This window comes from Solanum pennellii, chromosome 5, assembly GCF_001406875.1.
Source record: "Solanum pennellii chromosome 5, SPENNV200".
NCBI classification, from domain to species: Eukaryota; Viridiplantae; Streptophyta; class Magnoliopsida; order Solanales; family Solanaceae; genus Solanum; species Solanum pennellii.
Genome location: NC_028641.1, coordinates 3,526,121 through 3,537,789, shown reverse-complemented (window position 1 = coordinate 3,537,789; position 11,669 = coordinate 3,526,121). Strand labels below are relative to the sequence as shown.

Genomic DNA, 11,669 nt, shown 5'->3' with positions numbered 1-11,669 from the left:
TATATATATATAATTTCTTTTTTTTTATAATCACACAAGGGAATCCTTAAACTCATCTCTCTTAAATGTAATCAAATATCAATTGTACTAAACAAATAATTTTTAACATAGATTACTTTAATTAATTAGTTGAATGGTGCCAAATGACTTAACCAATGACCAAAGTGAGCACTAAACAATATTTGATTATTGATAGCGTGTGGTAACCTTAAGCTTTACCCACTTTATTTTTTTGGTTTAATAAAAAAGAAAGGATTATAAAATTATTTTCCCACATATAGAGCATAATTAATAACCTACATTAATACCCAAAGGTGGAGCCAGTTTGGGGCCGGTGAATAATTTATGCGATTTTATTTGACAAAAGATTTATACTATTAGAATATAATAAATATTCAATTTCGATCTCTTCAACTAGTTTATATATTCATATTTTGAATTTCATTAGTAAAATTTTAATTTTCACTGTTCATACCACTATTGTGATGTTCATTCTTTTATTTTATTCATTTTTTTTTTTGGAAAATAGGATTAAAGATGATAATTGCACCCACTAGCATACTTGAGTTTATTTGAAATTAATTCACTTTACCCAATAAAGGGCTTTAAAAAAAATAGGCATTGTTGCTTCCATTATATATGTCACCTTTTCAAATACATAACGGGCACTTGAACCTAAATTGTGTTTAAATATAAATCCTTTTTTAAAAAAAATTGAGAAAATGATTAATTTGAGTATCGAGAACGCAGAGTGTTGGTGTGGGGCTCAGTTTACTATTTTTACCTTGCCAAATATAACTAGCTTTGAGAGCATGTGTACGAGAAAAAGTTGATTCTAGATTTTAGTGACTTTAAATGCTAGGTCACGTGAGTGATACTTATGAATCTCATGCAACTGGCTGGTGAAAACTTGATTAAAATGTTCAAACTAGCTTCAAGGTGAATATTAAGATCAGAGTAGTTGGCATGGGTTTTGGTTTACTATCTTTACCATGTCAAATATAGCTTTGAGACGTAGGCGCACGAGAAGAAAGCGACTCTAGATTTCAGTGAGTTTAAATGCTTTGATCATGTGATCAGTAACACATGTAAATCTCATGAATTAACTCGTAAAACTTAAAGAAAATTTGCAAGGACCGGGGTGTTGGTGTGATGTTTGGTTTACTATCTTTACCACGTTAAAGATAGCGACAAGATGCATGCGCACGAGAAGAAGCCGACTCTAGATTTCAAGTGACTTCAAATGCTTGATCACGTGAGTGATACACATGAATCTCATAAAATTGGATCCTAAACAATTGAGAAAATATTCAAGGTGAGTATCGAGATCAGCGTGTTGGCGTGCAATTTGTTTTTTTACTATCTTTAACATGTTAAAGATAGCTTTGAGATGTATGTGCACGAGAAGAAGCCGACTCTAGCTAAAATTCAATGACTTTGAATGCTTGATCATGTGAGTGACACACATGAATCTCATAAAATTGGATCGTAAACAATTGAGAAAATATTCAAGGTGAGTATCGAGATCAGGGTGTTGGCGTGCGATTTGTTTTACTATCTTTAACTTTTGAGATATATGTGCGCCGACTCTAGCTAAAATTCAATGACTTTAAATGCTTGATCATGTGAGTGACACACATGAATCTCATAAAATTGGATCGTAAACAACTGAGAAAATGTTCAAGGTGAGTATCGAGATCAGGGTGTTGGCGTGCGATTTGGTTCACTATCTTTACTACACCAAATATAGCTTTGAGGCACATACATGAACTCTTAATTTCATGCCAGTTACTTTAAATGCTTGATCATGTGACTGACATATTCGATGGAAAAATATATCAGTATAGCGAATTAAAAAAAAATCAATTAAAAGAAACAAACCTAACACACTTCGGTCAGAGCAAAGTTCAAAATGACCTTAACCAATTCATTTTTTTCTTAAAATGATGAATTTTACACCACAAAATGAATCTATGAAATTATTATTATTATAAATATGAGAAGAGAATATAAATATATTATATTTTAGGTCATACAGGAAAAGATTTGACTTTTTAGCATAGGTTAACATGTTTAATATAAAAATAATATGAATTCAAAGAACTTAAGTACCAATTCATGTTCATGAACTTCTAAGCTCAAACCCTAAACATGATATATAACTAAACTTTTTAAATATAAAAAAGGTATAAAACATGCTCTCTTTTCTAATTTCTAATAAATTTGATTCTTAGAATCTTTTCTTTTTATAATTAAAAAAAAACTATGTTTACTTCCACCACTTCAATGCAATTGTTATCCACATCTACACTAGAATTGTTTATATTAGGATTAATATATACTTTAATCCTTCAATTTGCATTTAAATTCTCTTTAGACTCACATTTTTAGCCTAATTAAATCATTAATTTAAATATATAATTGTATCATTTATACAAAGTCACTTTATAGTTGAGTGGTGTTAAATGACTTCCATTAGCCTAATTAAGTTATGTACCCCACTTCTTTAAATTAAATATGTATTTAAAAAAGCAAGCTAAATAATTTTCTCTCCTACAAATTCATATATATTGTGGCCACTAACATCAACCACTATTATCCTTTTTCCTATTTTTATTTTATCCAGTCCCATTTCATTTAATTTATTTACTATATTAAAAAAAGTAGCAATGAATAACTTTTGTTATTGAATAAAAAGAATTCATTTGTTAATTCTATTTAACGATAGTGTTTGTAACAAATTTTAAACATATGAAAAATAAATAAATCATACAAATAAAATCTTAATAAATATAATTTTATTAATTAAGATAGCTGGTAGAATTCTGTTGATCCCTTAATTCTACTCTCCTAAGATTTATCCATGATTTGAGGGCCGTTAGTGGCGTGTTTCTCGATTAGGATGATTTAGATTTGACTTCTATATGAATATTCCATGACTTTTTATGGAATATTTCGAGATCTTGATCTCTTTATGAATTTTTTAAGATGTCTTTCCGAAGGAATATAGTACCTTTATATAAGGGTACTGAACTAGTGTTTAGAGTTGAGCAGCCTCCAAGAATTCTAATTGAAACTGAACATATTTACTAGAATCTTAATTCGAATTAAATACGTCTCGTAAAGTCCTACAAAATTTCAATGTCTACCGATTACCGATAAATTAACAGTTACCTATCAAAAATCATGTGAACTATGGGTTATTATTCATGTAAGTGATAGATTAGAGATGAGTTTGATAACTTATTCATTTATTAATTTATATATAATGGATATTGAAATACTTTGTGGAAAATAATAAAAAGATGATAATACTTTGCAATTTATATGTATGAGTTTGTTATAATTATCTAGACATGATCATTTGTAGAAGATATTTAGTAAAAAAAGGTGTTATTATTAAAAAAAAATTCAAAAAAAGAAAATAGAGATATAAATAAATTGAATACAAACAAATTCAAATGTGAAAGTGTCAAATCTAGATGTAAAATAAATACATGTCCTAGACAATTAGTAAGAGGACAATTCAATGTTCAAAAAGAAATTAATAAAGTAGTGATATAAAGCATGCTTTCTTGTCAAATTATTTATTAGTTGAAAATAAGAATCTTGTAACCTTTTAATGATAATCTCTTTTATTTAAATAAAATAAAATAAATATAATAAGTAAGTTTGTCTCTCCACCAACTAATTTGTGGAATTATATATACCATTTGAAAATGGTATCCACACCTACATTATAGTTGTTTATAAGAGAATCTGCGTTTTATTTTTTATCTATTCAATATTCAATATTTATATTAAAATTTAAATAAGTTCAAAATAGCATGATTATGCTTATAGCATGATTTTTTAATATTACTATTTGTTAAATAATCTTCTACTCATCGTACATGGAATTTCATATTAAATGTCAAACAAAAATTGGAACTAGCTAGAAAGGTAAGACTCATAAGAGTCTAAAAAGGCATTATTGTCAATGAAACTTTATTTAATTTGGATAGTGTATACAACAATATATAATTCGATATTTTCAAATTATATCATATAGGAACTAGTAAAGTAAATAAATAATTTTTCTATTAGAAATTTTCTCAATGTTCAAATTAAAACCTTGTAAAATAGGGTAAACTGAAAAGTTTATAATTATAAATATATTGTTAAATTTCCCGATATAAGGGAAAAAAAAGTGATAATTCTATTATAAATAGGGATTCAAAAGTTAGTGTTCTGAATTTCTTTGCATAAACTTCGAGTTTTGTTATTGTATGTTTAAGATTGACTACGAAGAAGGAATTCAATTTATTCTGTCACGATTAATTTATTGATAAGTACAAGTATAATATGAAATTTGACTTATACTCAAACAGAAGTTTATCTAAAAAGACTATTAATTTACAAACAAAATGTTGCTAACTTTCAACTTCAAATGATTAATTTTTTTTTGTTTTCAATTGATCCAAATATGAACCACTATACTTTTTTTTAATGGATTATCATGTAGACCAATAAAAGTATAAATCTTTTATCTTGTTCTATCCAATATAAATCATAGAGTCAAAATATTTTCTAGTATTGTCCAAGCAAATAACCTTTTTCACACCACTTAGGAGACATAATTATTGGGACAATGTAGACCAATATAAGAGAAACATCTATACACAAATATAAACTTTCCATTGAAGAGTCTTTTCTAGTTCTTGTAGTGGAATTTGAGTGTATATATATATTCGTTTTAGGGTTTAAATTCAAAATCTTTAATTTAGTGTGAAGAATCTTATAAAATTGCCTATAATATGTTTTTTTACAATACAATTTTAAATTAGTCAGGTTAGTAATTCCTAACACAGAATGGCTAGTCAAAAAGAGAAAGAAGATTATTGTATCTAGTTTTTAATCTTAATATGTAAAATGTTTTTATTTCTTTCTTCACTAGAGAAAGTGAGAGTGAGAGGTGTTAATTTTTTTTGTTTGTTTTCGATTAGTATTTGGTATATGTATTTGAACCTTAATTAATTTGGATTCGCATTGTGTAAGGCCCATCAAATGCATATACACTCTCAAGTTTTTGTCTATTTCATGATTCAAATTCAAAATCTCTGATTAAAAATAAAAAAATCTTATACACGGGACTTAGGGGTATATAGTTTGCAAGATATTTTGTAACTATTTGTTACTTTTCAATCTTGAAATGTAACTTCAATTCTGACCAAACCTTTCTTATCTTACAAAGATTCTCTTTTTTTTTTTCTACCAAAAAATTGTGGTTTATTGGAATTTCAATTTTCTAAAATATATCTTTTAAAATTTTTGGTAACTTTGGGCCTAATATAGTTGGGCTGGGTTAAATCTCTACACATCCAAAAACTGCAAGGACCAAAGAGCTATTTGGGCTAATTATGGACTACTAAGGGCTATTGGGCTTTGAAGGCCCATGCACAACTTTGAGGTCCATTTACTCTACTTATATTATCCGAGTTCGGATTAACTGGGAATCGATAATACAATATGACACCTACGTCTTACTTAACCCAAAAGATGCTAACTAATGAGGGGAGGTTTGTTCTCGTTTAAATTAGGACACCGATTTCTTATTCCTCTATGAATGTGGGACTTCTTAACACTTTTCGCAAGCCTAAACTTTAATACACTCATATGGACTTGGACAAACCTCGCTCGTAAGCTAGCAATTTTTGGGCCGTCAAATATATGTTTGGTAAGAAACTCCACATTGATAGAGAGATCGGGATTCAGTCTCCTTATATAGATTTAGACAAACTTCTCTTCGTGAGCTAGCAATTTGTGAATTATCAAATATACCTTTTCTCGAAAATCGCCTCCGAACTTAATAAATCAAAGATTGTGTACATTTTTTCTCAATAAATTTCAACTAACATTACAGCTTTAAAATCTTTATACAACAACCTACTATTATATTATAAAACAAAAAACTACACGAAATTTCAACTTACAGTGAGTTTACTTCAATGGCGACTCGGTATAATCTTTCGTTAATCATGAAGAATCCATCAAATGAAGATGAATTTCTACTTGTTAAGCAAAACCCACCTCCTAAATTCAACGATCCTGAATATGATTCTTTTTCCGATTCCCCTTTATGGGATTTGCCTTCTTCACCATTGTTACCTCTTGATTCTCCTTCAGATAATCAATTTTCTATACAAGTCCCTGAATCTTGCTCAGATGAGGTTGATTTAAGTAAATTTGATCTTAATTCAGCTATTCATAAGGTAATGACGCAAATTTTAGTACCTCAGTTGGTTGGTTGCATGAATTTTCGCTCTTTTTTGGTTACGTTTGATTTCACACCTTGTAATCCTCTCCCCTTACTCATATCTTAAAAAAAAAATCCTTACTTTTTTGGGATAGAGGCATAATTGCTGTTGTTATTGTTTCGTGGCCGGAGTTAGGTAGGATCGAGGGGTTTATTTGAAACTCCTTCGGCGAAAAATTACACTGTTTATATCTGGTTTATACATTTCCTTTGGTTTCTTCGTGTGTTTAGTTTTTCATATTTTGAACCCCTTAGTGAAATTCTGGTTCCGCAGCTGGTTGTATCTGTATTTGCTTAGTTATTGGGGTAGGCAAGAAACTTACTTTGCTTACTCAGTTTACTCCTTTTATCTAAGATTATGGACTTTAAGCATAGGGGTCAAGTTTTTTTTAATTTTGGACGTGAATTCGAACAGATTGCTGTATTTTGTGAAGAATCTGCTCACCAACCACTTGAACTAAAAATAGCTGACAGATGTATAATCGATATTTAGTAGGTGTAATCACCTGTGCATAATGTATTGAACAGTAAATCCTGTCAGCTATTTGTTTAAAGATACTTTTTTTTCCAGAAAAAATGTTACAAGTCAATGTTTCTAAGAATTGAATATTAAGGATGCTAGCTCTACTTAAACATTTGCCGGAAATTTCATAGTATGAAGGTCCTTTTACGGAAAGAATGTAGATTTCTTGGTGAAATGAATACTAAATTGCTTTCAGCTTACTGCTGTTGCAGATTTTATCCTTTCAATTTCTGGATCTTGGTGGATTTGTCATTTTTAAATGATTAGTTATGAAATTTCATGTTTATTTGGCGCAATGAGTATATGTACTCCCTGTTGGGGCTTGGACTATCATTATGCCTTCATTATTCTTATGCCTATCATAACTATTGTTATCATGATCATCATAGTTGTAATTGTTGTAAAATCGCAAGTAGACTTCATAAAAGGTATGGTACTGTTTCTTATGCCTATCATAATTGTTAAAAGGAGGCTCGTCTACATATGCTGCAGTCTATACATATGCATGTTTTGCAATTTGGAGCTGTTAAAGCTTGTAGGTGATGATTATTGTAGGTTCTAGAGCAAGTGGAATTAGAGGATACCCCAGTTGAGTGGAAATTCATGAAGTATGTACAGGAGCCTGAATTTGGACCAGGATTGCCAGTAAAGACGATCTACATCATTGGAACTTTGGGTCCTAAAAATGGAAAATTAAAGGGTTCGACCAACTTCACTCAGTTCACATTTGACTAATCTTTTTTTTCAAGTATTAGTATGAATACTGCTGTTGTGATTTAGCCGGGTCTATTGTTGTAGTCTTAGAAAGGAGGATCAATTGCCTTCCAATGTAAGCTTGCTCTTAGTCCAGTTGTAAGAGCAACATATGTCATTGGAACTATGTTAGTTGTAATTTCCAGCTAAATTAGAACAAATTATTACTTGGTCTTTCCCAAAAGTATCCCCTTTTCTTAAGCAGAAACCTGATGTCACTCTTCACTACTTTTAGAATATTGTTCTGCTATGAAAATTAAAAGCATCCCTCCTTTTATCAATTATCTTTATCGAATTGCAAACTTGTCAAGAAGTAATCTTAGATCTGCTTTAGGTGCGATAAATATTTCAGAAAGGCTATGTCATGTCAACTTTAATGTTCATGTCTATGCCTAACCAAAGTGAGGCTATAAAGCTGAGACGGTGTGGCTTAATTGGTCGGTTGTTGTTAATAATCTAACGAGGTATACTACCAAAGCATATTTTCACATATAATGCAGGTTACTAATTTTCAGAAGTGTGATCCAATGTTGGAGAAGCATGATTGTTCTTCTACAAATATAACAGATTAGTTTCTCGAGAGATGGTCTAATTAGACTGATTCCTAACTGGATCTGAATAAAGTATCTGTGAAATTAATTAATGACCGCAATCTTTATCTGCGATTTACATTTGCTTCAACTTTTCGAAAGGAGAAGGCACGTGGTGTCAAAACTCAGTTTGGTGGAATTTCACTCTCTTATCGTATCCCAAATTTGTAAGTCGAATTTAATGGATTCAGTATATAAGACTCTAGGGGTTAGAAACCATCATACATATTTTAACTGCTTCATTACCACTTATTGTCTATTGTGTATCTCGTCAGTGACTGAGAAATGACAACTGTCCTTCTACATAGAATTTCATAATGATAAACCTGCTATTTTGCTTATGTATTTTCCCAAATGAGATAGCATCCATAATTTCTAATGGGTTATGAAAGACGAAACTACCATCTTTTTATACCTCCCCAGCTCTCCTTTTTTCCTCTTGGGATGATTGTCAAGATTGTAACATGGTAACTCATGTCAAACAGATGTTGAGTTCTGCAAGTGGATGACCACTGAAGGATGCATTAGTATGCTTGCTGAAGTGAAGCCTTGCAATGACCGTGTAGGATCAATGGTGGTTGTTGGTCTTTTGAATGATTCAACAAAATCTGGGACATGGAAAATTCCTCCAACCTTGAAATGTCAGGTTTGTTATTATGTCTTGTGCTTGCTGACCTGTCAGTTTTGTCATTAAGAAATGAGAAATGAATAATACATGGACAACTAATGATATTCCACATAAGTAGAGGGAGAAGTATCATGTATTACATAAATACCAAAGTGACGCTGATATTTCATGGGACAGAACGGGACGGGATGTAACTAGAATTTTTCTGAAAACCTGAAGTCAAGAAAGAACTTAAGGGACACTCTTATCAGAAACTCCCTGACATGGTCATTCATTCTCATTGTTCTTTGTTTCTGAAAGCGATTAAGTCAGCCAGAAATTGTTTATTCTGCACAACTTTGGTGGCTGTTGAGGCTTGTTGAAGTGTAATCACTAAACTTCATTTGAGATCTTTATCCTGAAGTTTCTCTTATTTGCACAAGCAGTTGAAATTTAATCTATATGTAAGATGGCAACTCCAGAAAGAGTCCTCAGTCTGATAAGCAATGAATTTCATAATGTTTGAACATGTATATGTGAAAATTTTGTGTCTTTGATTCTTTTTACTATCTTAAGGACAACATACTGTCCAGTAGGAGCTGATGTTTTTCTCATGTTGCAGGAGTACCCTCTTGGTGTTAAAATTATACCTATGGAAAGTAGAACAGCTAAACCTTTTCGTACAACAAACTTAATTGTTTTCATGCCTGAATGCAATGCTAATGAGCATGATGATGGTTTTATCGCTCATGGGGAAGCACTCATAGTAGACCCAGGATGTAAGTCATCTTCATATGAACAGGTTAGAGCTAGTACATAATCTACTTCTTACTGTTTTTATAATATGGAACAAACAAATGATATTTTCCCGGCCTTAGAAGTGAAGCCATAAAATGCAGAGAAAAATCCACTCAAGTAACTACTTTCACATATTTTAGTCTTAGTTGGATAGGGTGTAACAATTTCCTTTACTAAAGATAGATGCACTTGAATTGTTGTACACTTGCTGATACATTTATATTGAAGTGCGAGATTTCCAGAGGTCTAACAGTGTCTTTGCAAATTCTCTGAAGATTGGTTGACTATAACTTTATAAGGGTCGCGTAAACAAGCAATGGAGGCAAATTATAGTATGATACTTGAGAGAGTAAATTCTGAACAATTGTTGTAGGAGCTGTGTTCGCTTCTGCTAAAGAATATTGGCCGTTCCAAATTTTAGATGACAGTAGATAATAAATAATTAAAGAGACCCATCACTATCCAAAAATCTGTCTTTAGCAATTCCTGAGCAATTGATATGCTTCTTATCTCCATGTTGCCAAGTTTCCTGTATGTTTGCTTACCATATGCCTTAACAATTCACCTTTCTGGCTAAAGCCTTCTTTTCAAAACCTATGATCTTCCTTGCCGATTATGTGATGCTTACATTTTGGATAAGAAAATAGTATATGTGGTTTGTTAAAGAAAATGTCAATTACGTTTTGTCACATTCAATAGAAAGATACAGTAGAGGAGGTAAAGCCGAAAATGTTTGTTCAGTGTTTGTAGATTGAATAGCTTTACCTCAGCAATGGGTTCCTGCACATGTTTCTCTTTTCTATTTGTCTTGGTAATCTGTTTAGGAGTGGTTGAAACTCTTTTAATGCTTCTTCTGTTTGTTTTCATCTTTTTTTCTTTCTTGTAATTGGTTCTGCCTCTTATGCTGTTGTGACATCTTGATGCTCTGATGCTTGGATTACCAGCTCAAGGAAATCATTGCTGCTTTGCCGAGAAAACTAGTCGTCTTTGTGACACATCATCATAATGATCATGTTGATGGTAAGCAGCTTTCACATCCAGGCTTGGAAACTTTCCCCTGCTTAGTGTCACAGCCTTATGCTATGCACAACATTTGATTTTTCTCACACTGATGTCATCATACTCATCAAGGGTTATCTTTATGTATTTTGTTTTATTTCAAATGATCTTTCTTGAGCCGTCTGGACAAGATCTACTTTTCATGTAAAGTTATTACAAGTTTCAGTTTCTTTGTATCCGGCCCTTTTTATGTATTGGAAAAAATTAGTGCTACTTTTGCTGTTACGAAAAAATTTCTTTATAGACATTTGGCTGGCTCGTCAGCAACAGTTGGTTGATTAACTGCAACATGGATTTATTGGATGTCTATTTCAATAGGAGCTGGGAAAACATCTATTAAATGATGAATAGTTTCTTTACTTTTGTTGTCTAAAGTATTATTCTCCATACTTTTTTCACCAGACTAATCTGTAGTTTTTGTAAGTAATTTCTGAACATAAACTTGTGCTACCTGTTATGCTCAGGTCTTTCAGTAGTCCAGAAGTACAGTCCTGATGCTCGTCTTTTGGCTCATGAAAATACGATTCGTCGAATTAGAAAAGGTCAGAAAATTTTCAATTCTGTAGAATAGTGTCTATCTTGCCATAATTGAATCACTTTTTTGTTTAAAGAGCTACGCTTTTACTTTACGTTCTATGCTTTTCTAGAAGTTTTATCTAGCTTTTTAGAAGATTCATTTGTCAGTAGAAAACATAAAGAACTTCTAGTACTTATTGTCATTATAATCATTATTTTTATTTATATATGGTATTGGCCTAAGATGAATTTAAATGGAGAACTTGATCAAACCTATTTGGGAGTGAGGCGTCATGTTATTGTTTAAATAGCTAGCAAGGGTTGCGGGTCTATACCCTTTTTTGGTCATGAAAAGAAGAGCGGGAACTATTATAATGAAGGATGATTTTTATGTTTGTCCTTTGTTGTTAAAAGGCAATTGCTTTTCATGCAAGAATGTATTTTCCGTGATAATGGGCTTACAAAGAGACATGCCATATGATGGACTTGTTTTGATGTTTGTAGCAATTTTTTTTTTGGGTGGGTGGG

General features: G+C 31.4%; 1 protein-coding gene across 5 annotated transcripts in view; it reads left to right on the top strand.

Annotated features, from left to right (window-relative positions):
- The first annotated feature begins 5,899 nt into the window (after positions 1–5,899).
- Positions 5,900–11,669, top strand: part of LOC107018511 — a 12,469-nt gene continuing 6,699 nt past the window's right edge. For 3 of the 5 annotated variants that reach the window (XR_003578590.1, XM_015219012.2, XM_015219011.2), the window contains exons 1-6: positions 5,900–6,251; positions 7,374–7,518; positions 8,647–8,807; positions 9,391–9,570; positions 10,511–10,586; positions 11,090–11,167. Coding sequence is in view for 3 of the 5 variants with exons in the window: in XM_015219012.2 (XP_015074498.1) it covers positions 5,988–6,251; positions 7,374–7,518; positions 8,647–8,807; positions 9,391–9,570; positions 10,511–10,586; positions 11,090–11,167 (904 nt within the window). In the remaining 2 variants the exon portion in view is untranslated. The remainder of the gene's footprint in view (positions 6,252–7,373; positions 7,519–8,646; positions 8,808–9,390; positions 9,571–10,510; positions 10,587–11,089; positions 11,168–11,669) is intronic. The other 2 variants (XR_003578589.1, XM_015219010.2) reach the window with 1 other exon arrangement.